General features: G+C 44.0%; 2 protein-coding genes across 3 annotated transcripts in view; one reads left to right on the top strand and one right to left on the bottom strand.

The window, feature by feature from the left end:
• Positions 1-460: 460 nt before the first annotated feature.
• On the top strand, positions 461-18489 carry LOC134535239 (carbonic anhydrase 13-like). Of its 2 annotated transcripts, none has more exons than XM_063374307.1 (7): positions 461-616; positions 2324-2417; positions 10163-10360; positions 11068-11209; positions 14516-14621; positions 15478-15705; positions 16586-17134. In XM_063374307.1, exons 2-7 carry the CDS (start codon positions 2381-2383, stop codon positions 16727-16729), a joined length of 855 nt encoding a protein of 284 aa, XP_063230377.1. In that variant the 5' UTR covers positions 461-616; positions 2324-2380; the 3' UTR covers positions 16730-17134. The 2 variants fall into 2 exon arrangements, with proteins under 2 accessions (XP_063230377.1, XP_063230379.1); XM_063374309.1 differs by having other exon boundaries at positions 465-601; positions 16586-18489.
• LOC134535240 (histone-lysine N-methyltransferase 2D-like) overlaps positions 18225-21476 on the bottom strand; it is a 155848-nt gene continuing 152596 nt past the window's right edge. The window contains 1 exon segment of the mRNA XM_063374310.1: positions 18225-19606. Coding sequence (XP_063230380.1) covers positions 19514-19606 — 93 coding nt within the window. The 3' untranslated portion in view covers positions 18225-19513.

Here is a 21476-nt window from a genome sequence, read left to right as displayed (position 1 = left end):
ACCCAATTAATATATTTATATACTCATAGTGTGTGTGTGTGAACATTGTGATTATTTGCTCTCTAGCAATTTTAAAACAATTTATTTGCAGCCCTGAATAAGAACCCCCCCCCCCCCCTCCCCCGGGGAAGCTTAATAACTCTACAGCAGCAGTGTTTCATGAAAACTCAAGCAAATTCACATTCGTGTTTCATCACCTCGATTATTAAAAAAAAAAAAAAAACTCCTGTGCATTTATTCCTGTAGCGATAAAATCATAGAAGTAAGAATAAATAGACTAATACCACCATGGATAAAATACGAGTTATACTGGGTGAAAATTACGAAGTTAACGATCATATTTTTGTAATATTCAAACATTATTTATTGCAAATATATTGAATCTTCATTCAAAAATTTTACAAAAATGGGCATTTAAGAGGTCCACGCTCTATGTAACCGTCAGATAATGTTGATGGTGTGTCCCATTTTCCTGATGCAGTTAAAAGCATGATTTGTGTTTCCTCTATGAACGGGAAAAAAATATTTACATATTCAGTTTTTTTTTGCAAGCAAGCAGTTTTTTTTCTCGAGAATGAGAACAATTAGAGACAAATTGCAAGTATGTGGTTAGGCTGTAAGTATTCAAATACGAATTCCAACTTCATGCAATGTTTTCGTGTGTGACTGTGGTGAGCAACGCTAGGCCATCCACTGGGGCTACGCACACGTTCATAAACAACGTAACCTTATTGTGTGTGGTTATGTCGGGCAGGCATTTCATTCACTGTTTGGCTCATCAAAGCTTCCACACTCAAGTTAGTGGTTTAATCAAGGGTAGCCATATAAGTAACATCTAGCAATCAAACATTACAAAAATATTACAAATCACAATTACTGATTTTTTTTATCCACTAAATAACATTTAATTTTAGTACTGACATACCCCTTATAAAAATATTGTCTTAAAAAGAATAATAAATTATTGTGATACTGTCGTTCACAAATTCACTCACACGATCATTAGTTCAGTATATATATGTATATATGTGGGTACGAGACTGTGAATTCAGAGAGCCAATGTAATAATTGCGTATATCTGGAGTCACAGTGTAACGACGAACGCTATTAGGCGTCGTACTGCGTTCCAGCACGACAGAGTTTATAACGTTGAGTCATGATACCACAACATTAACACGACAAACTCTAATATGGCTGTCGGCAAATCATTCCAAACCAAATTTGCCCATAAATTGCAGTATATAATGCGCCAAAAAAACAGTATAGGAATCTTTCATTTCATGTTGATAACTGAAGTACATTACAATGTATCATTTAGTCGTCTATTACACAAAGTGAGATATTTTAGGTACAAGGAAGCAAGCTACAGATATGTTGATAAGGGACAGAAAGTATTTCCGCTGTTAGCCAAGCTGAAAAAAAAAAACACGTAATAATGTAAAAGTGTACCCAAAAGTAAAACGAAATTTTGGTTTTCGGCATAAAGATTCACCAAGAAGGTAAATATTTTTGAGGTTTAGTTCAGTAAGTTTTCTGCTTTGCTTTCCGTCGTGCAGCACGACACGACGAAATTAGAAATAGAATAAACTTCTTGCTGGTCGTCGGGGCGTGTATTCTGTCGTGTTGACGTCACTGTGACCTTGTGTTTCATTGGCTGCTGAGCGCGACGGGCCTGTCCTGTCGTGTCGTGTCGTGTCGTGTCGTGTCGTGTCACGACTCCGGCTTGACAACAGTGAAGAGTCACGCGCGTGATCATAGCTGTGACCTTTCACAGTTCCAAAATAACGTTCAGTAAATATTTTGTCTCAAAATTTGTGATTCAAAACAAATCCAAGGGAACTATTAGAATTAATATACAGGGGAAAAAAACCTAAAATAATTCTAATGACAAGAAAATGAAATAAAAATTTAGTCTTGTGAAACAGAGCCTCAAAAAGCTTCATGCCCTGTCACATCAGTGTCACTGTCACTGTCACATCGGTGTCATTGTCACATCAGTGTCACTGTCACATCGGTGTCACTGCCACAGCCACATAGGTGTCACTTTACTGCCACCTCACTGTCACTGTCACATTGTCACATCGGTGCTACTGCCACATAAGTGTCACTGCCACTGCCACCTCACTGTCCCTGTCACATCAGTGTCACTGCCACATAGGTGTCACTGCCACTGCCACCTCACTGTCCCTGTCACATCAGTGTCACTGCCACATAGGTGTCACTTCCAGCTCACTGTCACACTGCCACATAGGTGTCACTGCCACTGCCACCTCACTGTCACTGTCACATCAGTGTCACTGCCACTTGTCTCCTCTCTCCGCAGACGCTGCTGGTCGGGAACTGGTGATCACGGACTCCACGGCGCAGGCGCTCGGCTGCAATGGGCGACAGCAACAACACGCGGTCTTCTATGGCTGGTAACACAGCTTCACTTGTTTGTTTTATTCCCTGTTTTCATTTGGGCCTGTGGTCGTTCACCACCGAATAATTTTTTCTAGCCCTTCTCCCCCTCCCCCCTTTTTCTTTTCCCTAATAGTTATTTTCCCGTTGCCTTTGCATTGACTCTAAACTTATAGAAACATTATTTTTTTGTGATCTGTCGCAGCAGAAACGTGCGCGCTTAAAGCCCACTGTCGCATGTCGCTGCAGGTGAGGTCTCGTAAGCCATAAGGGCGAAGACGCGCTCAGTGGAAGCGCCTAGTTGTCCCTTGTGGACCTCACTCGTGCGGGACTAGCATTAACTCCCGCCACACTGTCAAATATTCGCCTCCAACATGTTTGACCATATAGTTGGAGAGGAAGTATTGGACGGAAAATGGCTTCCAGTTTCCTCCGTCAAATATAGTTTGACAGATAACCTCAAATATGTTAAACGTTGTATCAACTATCAAAGTTTATTTTTGGTCTGAGCTCTCTCAAAACGTTTCAATTTTTTCTCAATTTTGAAATTAAATAATGAATCTCAGTACTGGATTGATTTTTTAAAAACTTATTACGTTTGTGCTTTTTTTTAATTTTTTTAACATGAATAAATTTAAATTACAATAATGTTCGTTAACGCTATAAAAACATTATTTCATTTTTACATATAAAATGTTTTCACATATGACATTCATACTAACATTATTTTAGTTAATTAACTATTTTAACCTCTTTAATCGGCCACGTGCTCATCGCTGTTTTGAATAATCGTTGAGACGGAAACGGATGTCATTTCCGTTTTCGCTAGGTACAATTTTGATTGGCCGATTGCATCTAACAAGTCATTCACTGTATGTAGCCCACACCTCTTAGTTCATGAAGTACCTATAATCCGTGTTTCTTTTGTGATGAATTTTCATTTTGCGAAGCAAGTAGAAGTCTTGACCTGTCGACCAATATTTTAGAATCTCACCATGATATGTAATTGAACTCTTCTGCTGCTGTCATCTTCCTTGCATGTTTGCTATTATAATTTTTTTTTTAGATCACTAAAGTATTCTGTTTTAATACCAGCCTCATAGTCTTTAAAATCATCACTATGGGGTCGTCCATTAATCACGTGATGTTTTTTTAGCAAATTTTTAACACCCCCTCCCCCATAGTGATTTGTGGTGAGGTTTCAGACTACCCCCCCCCCCCCCCCATATTTTTTGGTACAAAATATTTTTAAAAATTTCAGAATATTATCTTTAAATATAGGTATAATCTAATTTCATTCTGGAAAATTAAGCACAGTGATAAAAATGTCCAGACACACATTAAGGTTGCAGGTTTATTCTCACTGGCATAAAACTAATAAAGGAAAGGCTTATATGTGATTTACGCATGTATTCGGCGCCAAAATCACAGCCTTACTGGCGACTGGCAAGCCGAGCCGGGTGGTTCATGTTGCGGCGGGCGGGGATATTGTTGCCTGGCTACGGCGAGTCAAGGTCACGCGTCGCTTTTCGGTTTAGTAGAAATCGCGCGAAAAAATAAATACACGTGATATCTCTATACACCCCCCCCCTCCCCCCTTGTGATATTTCGTGATTTTTCCCGACACCCCCCCCCCCCCCTTTTCGAGCCTCACGTGATTAATGGACAATCCCTATACTAGTAGCAATCATTAACACAAGCATGAGAAGGATAATTTATTTATATGTGTCGTTTGAATAATTTTGCTCTCAGAGCTTCATCACAGTGTTTGATCGACATTTGTACTTTTCTTGACAAAATCTATCCGAACATAAACAATCAACTTACCGATGAAGTTCAACGCATGGATCTTTAAATTATAACGTGTGGTTGGACTGTGTACTAGTAAGGTAAACCATATCCGTTCGAGGACCAACTGAAGATGTGCACTTTCAAGCCAGTGAATAGGCCTACTCCCATTTAAAATTCCGATGAAGTGAAGCAGTCTGTTTAATTCAGCGTCGAGAAACTCTGTTGGGAAGAAAAAGACTGTGTAGGGGAAAGGATCCGGCTGGTCGCTGTCTTCGGTAAACCGATCTGAGCTGAGTATAATTCAATTCAAGGAAATGCAGAACTGAATGCTTATAGATTGCTACCTTTTGCATCTGTTGTGTAGTAGAGTAGAATTTAAATAATAAATATTTTAAAAATTATTTCTTACATTCGCAACATATGACTTTATGAAATTATATTCAAATTCAAATATGCATATTTGTGAATTTTCAAAATAATTTATTTTAAAAGTGAAATTTGTTTCAAAGATCAACCCTTTTCGTTCATTTCGGATGTATTGAATTTAATGCTTGCAAAATTTTGCCAATGCTAGGCCAAATTTTAAAGGTCAAGGTCAAAGGTCATCAGAAGTGTCTGCCACGACAACAATTTTGAAGACGGCGGTCGGCACCCAGAATCCAGAGCCAGTATACTCGGCTGGTGTTCCAGAGATAGCCGGAGAAACTGGCGGTGACTCGCAGGTGAATGTGTACAGCACTGTGTACAGTGAGGGCGGCTGGTGCTCCAGAGATAGCCGGAGACACTGGCGGTGACTCGCAGGTGAATGTGTACAGCACTGTGTACAGTGAGGGCGGCTGGTGCTCCAGAGATAGCCGGAGACACTGGCGGTGACTCGCAGGTGAATGTGTACAGCACTGTGTACAGTGAGGGCGGCTGGTGCTCCAGAGATAGCCGGAGACACTGGCGGTGACTCGCAGGTGAATGTGTACAGCACTGTGTACAGTGAGGGCGGCTGGTGCTCCAGAGATAGCCGGAGACACTGGCGGTGACTCGCAGGTGAATGTGTACAGCACTGTGTACAGTGAGGGCGGCTAGAGCTCCAGAGATAGCCGGAGACACTGGCGGTGACTCGCAGGTGAATGTGTACAGCACTGTGTACAGTGAGGGCGGCTGGTGCTCCAGAGATAGCCGTAGACACTGGCGGTGACTCGCAGGTGAATGTGTACAGCACTGTGTACAGTGAGGGCGGCTGGTGCTCCAGAGATAGCCGGAGATACTGGCGGTGACTCGCAGGTGAATGTGTACAGCACTGTGTACAGTGAGGGCGGCTGGTGTTCCAGAGATAGCCGGAGACACTGGCGGTGACTCGCAAGTGAATGTGTACAGCACTGTGTACAGTGAGGGCGGCTGGTGCTCCAGAGATAGCCGGAGACACTGGCGGTGACCCGCAGGTGAATGTGTACAGCACTGTGTACAGTGAGGGCGGCTGGTGTTCCAGAGATAGCCGGAGACACTGGCGGTGACTCGCAGGTGAATGTGTACAGCACTGTGTACAGTGAGGGCGGCTGGTGTTCCAGAGATAGCCGGAGTCACTGGCGGTGACTCGCAGGTGAATGTGTACAGCACTGTGTACAGTGAGGGCGGCTGGTGCTCCAGAGATAGCCGGAGACACTGGCGGTGACTCGCAGGTGAATGTGTACAGCACTGTGTACAGTGAGGGCGGCTGGTGTTCCAGAGATAGCCGGAGATACTGGCGGTGACTCGCAGGTGAATGTGTACAGCACTGTGTACAGTGAGGGCGGCTGGTGTTCCAGAGATAGCCGGAGACACTGGCGGTGACTCGCAGGTGAATGTGTACAGCACTGTGTACAGTGAGGGCGGCTGGTGTTCCAGAGATAGCCGTAGACACTGGCGGTGACTCGCAGGTGAATGTGTACAGCACTGTGTACAGTGAGGGCGGCTGGTGTTCCATAGATAGCCGTAGACACTGGCGGTGACTCGCAGGTGAATGTGTACAGCACTGTGTACAGTGAGGGCGGCTGGTGTTCCAGAGATAGCCGTAGACACTGGCGGTGACTCCCAGGTGAATGTGTACAGCACTGTGTACAGTGAGAGCGGCTGGTGTTCCAGAGATAGCCGGAGACACTGGCGGTGACTCGCACGTGAATGTGTACAGCACTGTGTACAGTGAGGGCGGCTGGTGTTCCAGAGATAGCCGGAGACACTGGCGGTGACTCGCAGGTGAATGTGTACAGCACTGTGTACAGTGAGGGCGGCTGGTGCTCCAGAGATAGCCGTAGACACTGGCGGTGACTCCCAGGTGAATGTGTACAGCACTGTGTACAGTGAGGGCGGCTGGTGTTCCAGAGATAGCCGGAGACACTGGCGGTGACTCGCACGTGAATGTGTACAGCACTGTGTACAGTGAGGGCGGCTGGTGTTCCAGAGATAGCCGGAGACACTGGCGGTGACTCGCAGGTGAATGTGTACAGCACTGTGTACAGTGAGGGCGGCTGGTGTTCCAGAGATAGCCGGAGACACTGGCGGTGACTCGCAGGTGAATGTGTACAGCACTGTGTACAGTGAGGGCGGCTGGTGCTCCAGAGATAGCCGGAGACACTGGCGGTGACTCCCAGGTGAATGTGTACAGCACTGTGTACTGTGAGGGCGGCTGGTGTTCCAGAGATAGCCGGAGACACTGGCGGTGACTCGCAGGTGAATGTGTACAGCACTGTGTACAGTGAGGGCGGCTGGTGCTCCAGAGATAGCCGTAGACACTGGCGGTGACTCCCAGGTGAATGTGTACAGCACTGTGTACAGTGAGGGCGGCTGGTGTTCCAGAGATAGCCGGAGACACTGGCGGTGACTCGCACGTGAATGTGTACAGCACTGTGTACAGTGAGGGCGGCTGGTGTTCCATAGATAGCCGGAGACACTGGCGGTGACTCGCAGGTGAATGTGTACAGCACTGTGTACAGTGAGGGCGGCTGGTGTTCCAGAGATAGCCGGAGACACTGGCGGTGACTCGCAGGTGAATGTGTACAGCACTGTGTACAGAGAGGGCGGCTGGTGCTCCAGAGATAGCCGGAGACACTGGCGGTGACTCGCACGTGAATGTGTACAGCACTGTGTACAGTGAGGGCGGCTGGTGTTCCAGAGATAGCCGGAGACACTGGCGGTGACTCGCAGGTGAATGTGTACAGCACTGTGTACAGTGAGGGCGGCTGGTGCTCCAGAGATAGCCGGAGACACTGGCGGTGACTCCCAGGTGAATGTGTACAGCACTGTGAACAGTGAGGGCGGCTGGTGATCCAGAGATAGCCGGAGACACTGGCGGTGACTCGCAGGTGAATGTGTACAGCACTGTGTACAGTGAGGGCGGCTGGTGTTCCAGAGATAGCCGGAGTCACTGGCGGTGACTCGCAGGTGAATGTGTACAGCACTGTGTACAGTGAGGGCGGCTGGTGCTCCAGAGATAGCCGGAGACACTGGCGGTGACTCGCAGGTGAATGTGTACAGTGAGGGCGGCTGGTGTTCCAGAGATAGCCGGAGACACTGGCGGTGACTCGCAGGTGAATGTGTACAGCACTGTGTACAGTGAGGGCGGCTGGTTTTCCAGAGATAGCCGGAGACACTGGCGGTGACTCGCAGGTGAATGTGTACAGCACTGTGTACAGTGAGGGCGGCTGGTGTTCCAGAGATAGCCGGAGACACTGGCGGTGACTCGCAGGTGAATGTGTACAGCACTGTGTACAGTGAGGGCGGCTGGTGCTCCAGAGATAGCCGGAGAGACTGGCGGTGACTCGCAGGTGAATGTGTACAGCACTGTGTACAGTGAGGGCGGCTGGTGTTCCAGAGATAGCCGGAGACACTGGCGGTGACTCGCAGGTGAATGTGTACAGCACTGTGTACAGTGAGGGCGGCTGGTGTTCCAGAGATAGCCGGAGACACTGGCGGTGACTCGCAGGTGAATGTGTACAGCACTGTGTACAGTGAGGGCGGCTGGTGCTCCAGAGATAGCCGGAGACACTGGCGGTGACTCGCAGGTGAATGTGTACAGCACTGTGTACATTGAGGGCGGCTGGTGCTCCAGAGATAGCCGGAGATACTGGCGGTGACTCGCAGGTGAATGTGTACAGCACTGTGTACAGTGAGGGCGGCTGGTGTTCCAGAGATAGCCGGAGATACTGGCGGTGACTCGCAGGTGAATGTGTACAGCACTGTGTACAGTGAGGGCGGCTGGTGCTCCAGAGATAGCCGGAGACACTGGCGGTGACTCGCAGGTGAATGTGTACAGCACTGTGTACAGTGAGGGCGGCTGGTGTTCCAGAGATAGCCGGAGACACTGGCGGTGACTCGCAGGTGAATGTGTACAGCACTGTGTACAGTGAGGGCGGCTGGTGTTCCAGAGGCGGCCGAAGACACTGGCGGTGACTCGCAGGTGAATGTGTACAGCACTGTGTACAGTGAGGGCGGCTGGTGTTCCAGAGATAGCCGGAGACACTGGCGGTGACTCGCAGGTGAATGTGTACAGCACTGTGTACAGTGAGGGCGGCTGGTGTTCCAGAGATAGCCGGAGACACTGGCGGTGACTTGCACGTGAATGTGTACAGCACTGTGTACAGTGAGGGCGGCTGGTGTTCCAGAGATAGCCGGAGACACTGGCGGTGACTCGCAGGTGAATGTGTACAGCACTGTGTACAGTGAGGGCGGCTGGTGCTCCAGAGATAGCCGGAGACACTGGCGGTGACTCGCAGGTGAATGTGTACAGCACTGTGTACAGTGAGGGCGGCTGGTGTTCCAGAGATAGCCGGAGATACTGGCGGTGACTCGCAGGTGAATGTGTACAGCACTGTGTACAGTGAGGGCGGCTGGTGCTCCAGAGATAGCCGGAGACACTGGCGGTGACTCGCAGGTGAATGTGTACAGCACTGTGTACAGTGAGGGCGGCTGGTGTTCCAGAGATAGCCGGAGACACTGGCGGTGACTCGCAGGTGAATGTGTACAGCACTGTGTACAGTGAGGGCGGCTGGTGCTCCAGAGATAGCCGGAGACACTGGCGGTGACTCGCAGGTGAATGTGTACAGCACTGTGTACAGTGAGGGCGGCTGGTGTTCCAGAGATAGCCGGAGATACTGGCGGTGACTCGCAGGTGAATGTGTACAGCACTGTGTACAGTGAGGGCGGCTGGTGCTCCAGAGATAGCCGGAGACACTGGCGGTGACTCGCAGGTGAATGTGTACAGCACTGTGTACAGTGAGGGCGGCTGGTGTTCCAGAGATAGCCGGAGACACTGGCGGTGATTTGCAGGTGAATGTGTACTGCACTGTGTACAGTGAGGGCGGCTGGTGTTCCAGAGGCGGCCGAAGACACTGGCGGTGACTCGCAGGTGAATGTGTACAGCACTGTGTACAGTGAGGGCGGCTGGTGTTCCAGAGATAGCCGGAGACACTGGCGGTGACTCGCAGGTGAATGTGTACAGCACTGTGTACAGTGAGGGCGGCTGGTGTTCCAGAGATAGTCGGAGACACTGGCGGTGACTCGCAGGTGAATGTGTACAGCACTGTGTACAGTGAGGGCGGCTGGTGTTCCAGAGGCGGCCGAAGACACTGGCGGTGACTCGCAGGTGAATGTGTACAGCACTGTGTACAGTGAGGGCGGCTGGTGTTCCAGAGATAGCCGGAGACACTGGCGGTGACTCGCAGGTGAATGTGTACAGCACTGTGTACAGTGAGGGCGGCTGGTGTTCCAGAGATAGCCGGAGACACTGGCGGTGACTCGCAGGTGAATGTGTACAGCACTGTGTACAGTGAGGGCGGCTGGTGTTCCAGAGGCGGCCGAAGACACTGGCGGTGACTCGCAGGTGAATGTGTACAGCACTGTGTACTGTGAGGGCGGCTGGTGTTCCAGAGATAGCCGGAGACACTGGCGGTGACTCGCAGGTGAATGTGTACAGCACTGTGTACAGTGAGGGCGGCTGGTGTTCCAGAGGCGGCCGAAGACACGGGAGGCGAGCCGAAGGTGAACGTGATAACCGTAGCGCGCCTGGCGGCGATAGACGGCTGCAAGCCCTCGCCGATAGACCTGCGGCTGCAGAAGATGAAGGCCATAGCCCTGCCGAGACTCCAGTGGCACAACTACGACCTGGTGCCCAAGAAGATGAAGATCACCAACACGGGCATAACGGGTGAGCGCGGCCGCCCAACTGTCGCCACGCGTCTGGGGAGAGCCTCGACAATCCAGAACTTTTACCTTCTATTTCACCAACAGGGATTAATTTTTAAATGAAAAAAAAAAATTGAAATTATTATTGAGTCAAATAATTATTTTTCGAAATTTTAACTCAATTAATTTGGCTAGGTTTCATTTGAAATATTTTTTGCATCTGCAATTTTTCATGAAGACATTTTTTTAAATTGATATAAAATAAAGCTATTTTGTGTTCCATGGATAGGGGCAGGCAATTTTTGCGAATAAATCTGAACGCCTATTAGACTGCAACAAGGTATAAGCACACCAGCGGCTTCTTCCTTGTGATTGGCGGCCATCTGCGAGAGGAGTCGTTGCCTTATTTGACCGGGCCACTCAGGACGCGTTTACTTCCGCGATGAATCACTGTGATTGGAGTTGTAAAAAAATCGTCATGTACCTGAAAGAAAGTCATCCAATCACGAAATCCTGACGATGTTAACAGTGTTTTAACTTTCAGCTAATCGAGGATTCTTTTCGCAAAATATGCATGGCCCTATCCATGGACAATGATTTCCAGAATTTCAGAATCTCCTGCATTCTCCTACACTATTAATGCATGCGAGAGTGAGAGTGTGGTGTGTGCCTGAATGACACCCGGGAGTGGCCAGGAAGTGAGGGTGAGAGTGAGAGTGTGTGCTGCAGCGATCGTGAGCGGGCGGTGGATGCAGGAGCGCTGCTTCCTGTCGGGCGGCCCGCTGCTGCGCTCCTACGTGTTCTCGCAGCTGCACTTCCACTGGGGCGCCTCGGACCGCGAGGGGAGCGAGCACCTGGTGGACGGACACAGGTCAGACCACCCCCCCCCCCCCCCTCCTCGCCAGTGCCCCTGCCTCCAGTGTCGCAGTGCTGCAACACACACACACGTGCATCTCGTCGAGCATTCAGAAACTGATGTTTCTTTGCACTAGGCTGCTTGCTTACGTAGCTTTAAGTCTACGAGGCTCCAATGCAGACTACGAGCCATGAGGTTACGAGACTATGCGATTGCGAGTCTTCAAGGATATGTGATCGCGAGGCTATAGGACTACGAAGCTTCCAGGGAAGCCTTCTTTTCACAGACTAGAGAGCCAAAACCCGAAGTTTTTTCCGTATCTTTTATGTAGCTATCCTAACCAAATCAACCGTCCACAATGTTTTAAAGTATTTATAATGTAGCTAACCTAACCTAATTGACCATTAGTATCTTTATATCAACACCGCCATTTTTATTTACAATGAACAAAAAAAAAAACCGAAGATGCACAATCGGGTGTTTGGCTCTCTCGTCTGTGAAAAGAAGGATTCCTATCCACATATGGGATGCGACTGCAAACAAATGTATTTGTTTTGTCTAGAGACGTTAAAGAGACTGTAAAATCCAAATAAATACGAGACAATTAATAAGATTCACTCGCGTACAACTCGACTGGCAGCAAGCGTTCGCGACAGCACAACTTAACCCGCCATGATGGTTCAACAACGACTGTTGCTTCGTTGCCGGAAGCTTGCAGGGCTACCCGCCTCCAGTGGCGTAGCCAGGATTTGTGTATGGGGGGTGTTAAGAAGCATGGGCCCCCCGTATTAAAGCAGGGGGTCCGGGGGTCCTCCCCCGGGAAAATTTGGATTTTAAGGTTGTAAAATAGTGCTATTTTAGCAGTTTTCGGTACTTAAATTTAAATATTGTAATGGTAAAATTTTGGTTAATTTTAATATGAAATTTGTTTGAGTGATGTATAAGAAATTAATTAAAGATTTGGTGCTAAGGGGGGGGGGGGGGGGTTTAAACCCCTAACCCCCCCCCCATGGCTACGCCCCTGCCCGCCTCGGAGGCAGCCAAACTTGAAAAACTTGGCGCTGCTGGCGAGCAGCGCGGGAAGTTCAAAATTCAAATGTTTCAAACACTATACACTAAATTACACACAATATTTGCAAGTCCAAACAGTATTTATTTGCCAACAATATTTGGAAATACCGGCATTAACATGTTGTGGCGATATGAGGTGTTTTAGGGATTATGCTTTGGTTTGGTTTGGTTTGGTTGGTTGGTTTAGAAAAAAAGAATCAGGGCGCCAACATGAGTTCTTGCTTCGGTCGGAAACTAGTCCAGTTACGTCCCTGCTGGTGAATTGTTAAAAAATAGGAACATTAAGGGAAAAGGAAATTTTGTAATTAACTTGTAGTTTAAAGTGTTGGTGAATGCATGTTTCATAGATACTAACCCGACCGTAATTTATCGGGTAAGAATATCAAAAAATTATTTAGATGAAATAGGAAAACAATCATTGGAATTGAAGCTCCTTATAGGCTTACGATAGTTGTTTGTGAGAGTTTATTTTTAATATTTTCCAGGGTAGGCCTCAGGGCTATTCCATGCACTCCCCCCCCCTCCCCCCCGTAACCGCATTGGCCCCTCACAGTACGACTTTCTTTCTCACGAGATTCCTGTCAAATGGAAGGGGGGAAATGTTGGAAGGGAATGTGTGACAAAAAAATATGTGAGGCGCTACAAGTTTTTCAACAAATTTTCCATTTTCGCCGGCTCATTTCTTGGAGATGGTAACATTATACAGATAAATGTGAACATACGTATTTGTAGGGAAAAGTATAAAATTGTTTGTGTGATGCACTGTTTTCGAAATATGCGCAAAAAACTGAAAATAGGTACCTTTGAGCATCCCCCCCCCCAAAAAAAAAAAGTTGCGGCACCAGAAAACCAATAGGACTTTATTATGCGTTGTTCACGGGACCTCCCCCCCCAACACATTCCTGAAGCTTTTGGAACTATGTACGTGATTTAATGCAGCAAAAAATCCTCATTTGACTGGACTAGTGTTGTAACAGACACAGCCGGATGACAAAAAATAACTTGAACCAAGGTTGCTTACAGCTTAGTATGTTATGCTTATAGCAAGCTTAGCATGTTATGCTTTCACCAAGCTCAGCACCAGGTTGTTTGGCTTGCCACATCATCTAGCAGCAGAGGGCAACCCCAACACAACTCATCCATCTCTAGTGAAATCAACGATGAGACACTAAACCTTATATAATCAAGTCATTTTCAATCCCGAGGGGAAAAAAAAAAGTATTACTTTCAGCTGGGCAAATGCTGGATTGTAACGCACGCTAATATATTGGCCAAGACACTACATCATGTCAAGCCACAAATATGGATAGTAGCTTGAAATTTTTACAAAATAAATACGGGAGCATTGCTTATGTCTTAAAAAACTTTGAATAACATATTGAGCATTTTCAGAATTTTTCCAAATGTGAAAGTATTTTTAATGGATTACTGAACTAAAAAAAAATGTAGAACGGCAAAGTCTCATATTTTTTTCATGCCGTAGTTGAGCTGAAAATTTATTACTTTAAACATTTAAAATATAAATCTTTTGTTAATTTTTTTGTCCAAGAACTCATTAAGTACGTACTTTGTTAGATAAGTTTAAGAAGAAAAAATTCATACATCTCTAGTAACAGATTATAATTTTTTTAAGAAAGTTGACATGTGGTGTTCCTGTGTTGCTTGATGTGAACTGTAACGGCCTGCAGTCAGGAGTTGCCGCCTCGTGGCGGATGACAGCTGTGATCTAGTGGGGTCTCTGCCACCAAACGCACGAATGCAGAGCTAGATGTAATCGTGAAAGCATTCAATGTGTTTTATTAAGTCTGTATTTTTTTATTAAATTCCTCATCGCAAAATCTTGCTGCATGCCCAAGTGTCTTATTTTCCAGTCGATATTGATTTTATATTTTCACTGACTGGCCCCACTTAGCTGCTGCAATCTGTTCGTTACCTACTTATAATTTTCGTCACGCACTTTCGTTACGGTTTGATGATGTTTTTTCCTCATCTTACCCTACCGGCAGTTAAAAAGTTACACTTCAAAATTTAGAATTTTCCATTAGCAGGACTAATGTTCGCTAAATAACAAATGTCTTTTTTCTCTCTGTTTAGTTTGTATAGCTGGAAACTACAAGAGTGCTCAAAACATCACCACCGCACATGCCCATTTTAATTATTGAGTGCAACCGTACCTTCTGTGCATTCCAACTCTCGCTACTTAATTTTAATATCTAAAGTATAACTGACAGGAAGTTCTCTTTCCCACAGAATGCCCATGGAAATGCACGTGATGCATTTCAAAAGCAGATACTTGACGCAAGAGGCAGCACTGAAGGAACCAGATGGGCTTTGCGTGTTGGTGTTCCTGTTCAAGGTCAGTGGTGAAATTTGTGTTGAAACAAAAAAAAAAGTTGAAGAGGCTGATTTGGGCCAGAGGACAGCTTTTCAGCTTCGAGGCACCCTTACAGAAACAAAAGAATGTTTAGTAAGAACTCATTTTGATGATGCACTATTACAGTACATCAGAAATCCTAACTGTTGGAGCTCTTGGCTAGTGGATTTGATTCTCAGCCGAGTCAAGAAATTTTTGCTTGTAGAAAATCTGTCTCCCGGACCGGATGTGTTGCCCCTACCGAGGCACTGGTGACCACTGCTAGCAGCAGAAACACTCTGCCGTGCACGTGACATTACCTGGGTGAACCGAGAGTTACAATTAATAATGATTACTAAATAAAAATCTGCCATAAACCTTGTTAAGTGTCCCTTTTGTGCATTAACTGCATAGAAAGTGTTCCCATTCCAGCACAACTAGCACACAGCACAGATCTTCAAGTGCCCAAAGCGAATAGAAACTGTTCCATTTTTCAAATAAACAACACAGTGCACCGTAGTATTTTTTAATTTTTTTTTTATGAATTAAGTTTGAATTTTTTGAGAAAAGGTTTTTTTTTTTTTTTGGAAAGGGGGGGGGGGAGGGGAAGATGACTAAAGGTTTTTGAATGATAGGTATGAAATACCTCCCAGCTAAACGAGGAGTCAGAAATATGGATAAGTATGTAATATCAACTTAAGACTATTTTAACAAATTGTAAAGTCTTGAAAAGTTAACTTTTTTTCATAGCTCTAGTTATTTTTAGTTGTGTGTGTGTGTTGGGAAGGGAGGGAGGGGGGGAGCGCTGAACTGTCCCTCACAGCGACAGTGACCGCAGATGAGCGGGCGCGTGTGTCAGCTCCAGGAGCAGCCCAACACCAACCTGGAGAGGATCACGCAGCTGCTGGGGAAGGTGCAGAACCCCCACTCGTCGGTGCACCTCGAGCCCCAGCCGCTGTCCCGGTTCCTGGCCCGCCAGTTCTCCGAGGACTACTTCCTGTACTGGGGCAGCACCGACACGCTCCACTGCCGGCACGCCGTGCTGTGGCTGGTGTGCCGCGAGCCCACCGGCATATCCCCGGAGCAGGTGAGCGCCACTGCACTACTGCAGGGGGAAGTACCTTACCGGGCTTTACACACCCTTCATGCTGATCACTCTGCCCGCGAGACCCTGCACTGGAGCAGCTACGCGATGCACAGGCCAGGGGAAACGCACTACCGGTAACCCCCATGTTTTCCAAAAGACAACATCCACTGCCGAACACGGGAAGCCTTCTTCTTTTCACAGCAGACGGGAGAGCCAAACGCCCGATCGTGCATCTTCCGGGTTTTTATTTTTATTCTGGACAACTCGTGATAACTAATGGTCAATTAGGTTAGGTCAGCTACATTATAAATACTTTTAAAACATTGTGGACGGTTGATTTGGTTAGGATAGCTACATTAAAGATACTGCGAAATCATGTAAACGGTTTCCTGGCCCTGGATAGCTTACATATTAAATATTTATTTACTAAGCAACCTTCGGGGAACTTCGGGTGCGGCTCTCTCGTCTGTGAAATGAAGGCTTCCCCGCTGAACACAGTGAATTTTTATAGTATGTTGTTGGCTGCGAGACCACCAGAGATGAGCACAAGCCACACAGATCAAGAATTAAAGAATGAGCCAGTGTCTCATTCAGGCAACATCCCAGCATTTGATTCAAGCAATTTTAGGGAAATCCAAGCAAGGTTAACAGCCCACAATTCAAACCCAGGTCCCCTGAAATGAAACATGTCTCATACCCAGTGCTAAATAAGTAATAAAAGGTTTTGGTGGCCATCTTTAGAGCTCTGAGAAAACGTTTTAAGTGGCCTTGTTGAGCTTTGAAGAAAGTGTTAATTTCAGGTGACAGTGTTTAATGGTCCAAGGAACATGCTCGTTGCAGGTGGCCGTGTTTAGAGCTCTGAGGAATGTGTTTGTTTCAGGTGGCCATGTTTAGGGAGCTGCAAAATTTAGATGGCAAGCCACTTCTTCGCAACTTCCGCGAAGTCAATCTGGAAGACGACAGAACAGTTTACCATGTCCTTCCGGGCCACGAAAGGACTTCCGTGCTGCGACAAAGTTTTTGAGCAAGGATATGGTTAACTATAAAAAAAAAGACGGGTGATGAAAAAAGACACAAGTTTTTTTAAAATTATTTTTTTGTTAAAATGCATGAAATGTACAATCAATATTGTGTGATTTTAGACAATGACACAGAACTAAAAAAATACTCATCTGTTGGTAAAAGTTGCTGAACACTTTGAACAATCCTCGGAAATATCACGAGAAGAAGCACTTGAAACTGTAGCTGCTAATTACACACACACACACACACTCACACACCTCTTTAAAAATGCACTGTGACTCATGGAATTTCCCAATAATCAAACGATGAACAGCCAAAACATTTTTATGACTCCTGAAAAAAATACACACACTAAATAAATTTAAGGCAGCATAAATGCCACAAGACTTTGAGTACTGACAAATCACTAAAAATGATTTGAACAAGTCCAAATAAAAATTAAGTTGATAAATTGGCAAAACACATGTGATGTTACTTTCTGAGGTAGGATTTTGATCATGAACAAGTTAAGTCAATGTCAATATGTACTTGAAATCACGTATCTCTTACCATCGTTTGAAACCAATTTAACGAAGACTGCTCAGCAATGCCAACAGCACAAACTGGAATTCAGCTGGCCAGACCGGATTAAGTTGACAACAACCACACACAAAATTCATCACAATTATTTATACTCCCCACTGCCAAGAGAAAGGATGGCACAATATGCAGTGAACAAACATAATTTAAAAGTGCCAAGTGCAATTTAACCTATTCACTTACTACAAGGCGCCCCCCAGTTTAAATAAAGGGTAAAACACTTGCTTCATCAAATTTCCAATATTTTTGCTGCGACCACAGTGCAAAAGTCGCAGTATCCAATAGTCAAAGTCTGCAGGCAGTCTTGTCCCGGTAGAGTTGAAACAAAGTTGGTGTTCGGCGTAAACTTTGCTGCAAGTTCCGTGCGGGCCTTCAAGCTGACGCTAGCCTAACACGCTAATCATTCAATTTACAAAAAAACACATCACACTGACAGCAATGCAACTAGACAAACACTAACATGACTAACTTTCTCTGAAAGTCACTGCCACAGCGGTAGCACATCAGAATGTACAAACAATCTATTTTACGGCTAAAAAGCTTCCATGCCGCAAGATGTAACACAAAAGAAAGAAATTCAATGCTATTGCAAGGTGTGATATTTTTACCTTTCTGCCAGGCACTGGTTTGAATTCCAAAATATGCAATAAAAATTTTAAAAATTCATAAGGCACCCAAAATACTGAAACACAGATTAAAAGTATAGTTGACACAATTGGGATTCAAAATTAAATGTAGAACTGGTTAGTGTTTCAACAATTAGTTGCACTGCTGATGGAAAGATGTGCACTTATGCAATTACTTTTAATCCTGTTCATTATCTCTCCTCATGCACATTAACAAGTCACATATATGTATCTGCATACCTACACACATTAAAGATATTTTTCTTTCTCACAAAAACATGGCCATAAATAACATAAAATTATTCTATTGCACGAATATATACAAAAAACATACAATGGTACGTAACAGAATTACAACCTAAACAAAAAAAAAACAAATATCAACAAATGTTTTTTTTTACTTTGGCAAACAGCATGAATATTGAATTCACAAATTCACACAAAAACATTAATATGTGAACACATACATATGCAAATCTACATCTAAGCAATGATAAATAATATGTATTTTTAAGTTTTTGCATGACCTCAATAAAATTATATCTAATATTCTAAACACCTCTTTGTACTTATGATAAAAATTATACTATAATCGCGCTTCTTGATTTTCCTTCACAACTTAGGAAACTATGCCGAGTATTCATAACTTTGCGAAAAGTGAAATATACATGTATATTGTCTATAATCACGCATAGAAATGAAAAATGAAACTTTATCAACAGGAAAACCCTTCAAGGATATGCAATAGTCCCACTAGGATTAAGAATTTAACAACATGACCCAGAGGTCAAAATAAATCATAACTATGTATGTCCCTTCGCTTGGACAACATTCTGACAAAAATTACAACTATGTGAAATGCCTAGAGAGCGCAAAATAGAAATATTACAAAGCCACCAACATTACAGACCGGCACACACACATCAGACTGTACAAGCTACTACTGCTCCAATATTACCCTGCAAAGTGACTCACAATCAACAACTAGGTAACAAAATATTAACAAACTGTGATAGGAGTGACAATTACACGCTGTTCTTCCAGCAATAAATAGATAAGGTCCATAATATCAAACACACCCCGTCAGCGGAGGAGTGACCAGTTATCACAATGAACGATGTAGTCGATAGTCGACTCATTTCAATATACAATAAGTTTACATACTACTGATGATTGCTGTTATCACTGAAAAACATAAATTAAAAAAAAAATTATATCTGCATCACTGGCTATGTACATCATATAAATTCACTTTCAATGTTCATATTTTTTTACATAAAAAAAATAGATTACAAAGACTGTATTTGTTTATCTAATTCTACTTTCCAACACTATATCCTGGAAAGACATATGTACAAAAATAAAAATCAACAGCAAATGCTTTGCACGGACAATTACAAAAAAAGTCAATAACTGCAGCGGCGCTGGCATCATAAAAAGTGTAAAAATACTGTAGTACACGCTATTCCGTAACTACTACAAACAAAAACTTTCAGCCAAACTTTACTATGTTTACGTTACAAATATTCATTTGGTGGGAAACATGACTAAATAAAGGAAGGAATGTTGAGTGACTTTGCTTAGTTCATCCACTTGCGACAGTTGGGCGCCCCGCAGTTGCACGGGATCTTGTGCTGGTCGTCTTCAATGTCGAACTTGTAGTCGTACGCCAACTACAAACAAAACAATTCAAGACTTTTATCATACGGCACTAGTGGGTCAACACTCAAAATCTCAAGCTGAGTCGAGACAGTGATTTAGCTCAACTATGTTTGAAACTCATGTTAGTTTCCTTAAAACTTGAGAGATATTAACATGTTTATTGAACGTAAAATTGGGTAAACTCTTTACAGCGAAAACATTGTACATATTTACATTCTTTCAACTTGAAAATTAAAATAATAACAACAATAAAATTAATACAGAAAAAAATATTTACTATTAAAATGTCTCTCATAAACCATTAACATTCCAAATGATTTCACAAGTTCACAAAAAAATACTGATACATAAGGACACACAAAAAGCAACACAAAATGGAAATAAAAACAAACATCTTTTTCCCTATTCTACTGCAAATTTTCATGAAGATATACTAATTCTTCAACATGTTCATTTGTTATTTTGTTATTTTGTTATTGACAATATTTCCAGCAGTTGAGACAACATGTTCGCTGGCAAGCTCCAGTGCTAGATTTTTCTCAAAGAATGACTTACTCAATTTTAGCTTTAGGTTGTCGTATTACATGTGCATTCCTGTTGAACTATAATCTATTTTTAGGACAGAAGGACAAAAGTGTATTGCATCGTGTCATCAGGTAATTTCTTGAAGAATTTCCAAATAGGTGCTGAAGTTACACCTGGATCTAATTTGCCACTACTGCCTGGAATGCCAAATTTAGAAACCTCAGGTTTTTATTTAATGAAATTTACTGTAAACAATTATCACGCCCACTTTTCAATCACATTCCCATTTCCCATAATTTACTTTTGATAATGGATGATGACCAACTCCAAAAACTTAAAACTGTTCCAATATTTCTGAAAATCAAACAGAAATAATGGACTAAATATCTGAAACTAAAATGGCATCTTTTTATTTATTTCTTAAAAGTGGAATCTGTGTTGTTTCAAATATCACACATTTGGCAACATTGTTCACCGCTGCTCTTGTGATACACAAACATCACCTAATGTTACGGTAAACATGTTTACATTCATCAGAAGCAATAATAAATTAATTCAAATATTTTTGATCACATTGAGTACTTTATCAAGTGAGAGTTTTTCTTTGTAACAGCATTTATGAACGAGTGTTGAATTTGAATTTGCACTATTAAAAAAACAATTGGTTTTCTTAACATATTAATCCGAGGAGTAAAGTTATTTTCCCTAAGTTCGAGAATGGTCTGTTTCGGGATCCTGTCCACCAGCAAACAGAGAGGGTAACGAGTCCAAGAGCATGGTTGGCTGACGGTGCTGAGCAGCCAGTCTGCACGGACATGACGCAACTGTTATCTTGTAGGACCGGGGTGTATACTGCACCACGTACAATACAGCACTCTACAAAAGAAATGCAGCACGATGCACTTCAAATGAATTTTCAGCCGATTTTGTTCAAAATTCCAACCACTTAACAAAACATTTTCACAGTTCCTTAAAACTGGGTCGTAATAGAGGGATAGTCGTAATAAAACGGGGTCGTAACATCGGTGTGTGACTGTATTTCAATTCTAATACTTTGAATTTCACTACACTCAAAAAAAAATTCTGCAACTACTAAAGCTCAACCCAATTTTTAAATACTTGACTAAAAATAACCAAGTCTGGTCTCGACTCCATGGCATAAATAGTACTGAATTTGACTCCACTACTGACCTATCTCTATTTAATGGAACTAGAAATAATTTCAATGCTGTAAGTAAAACTAAACCACAAATAGTTCAGAATGAGATTAAAATGAATAAACTTTATATTTTGATTTACAGTCAAAACTCAATATTATACAACATGAAGGAACAATAATTTTATCTCTCTGCAATA

The sequence above is a fragment of the Bacillus rossius genome, chromosome 8 (genome assembly GCF_032445375.1).
Source record: "Bacillus rossius redtenbacheri isolate Brsri chromosome 8, Brsri_v3, whole genome shotgun sequence".
Lineage (NCBI taxonomy): Eukaryota > Metazoa > Arthropoda > Insecta > Phasmatodea > Bacillidae > Bacillus > Bacillus rossius.
This window is presented reverse-complemented; position numbering and strand designations above follow the sequence as displayed.

Bases quoted from the DNA above. Each gene is read 5' to 3' on its own strand.
- LOC134535239 (XM_063374309.1), top strand. From the start codon at position 2,381: ATGGGCGACAGCAACAACACGCGGTCTTCTATGGCTG. The intron at 2,418-10,162 runs GTAACACAGCTT...CTGGTGTTCCAG, and splicing joins CACGCGGTCTTCTATGGCTG to AGGCGGCCGAAGACACGGGA. The intron at 11,210-14,515 runs GTCAGACCACCC...TCTTTCCCACAG, and splicing joins CACCTGGTGGACGGACACAG to AATGCCCATGGAAATGCACG.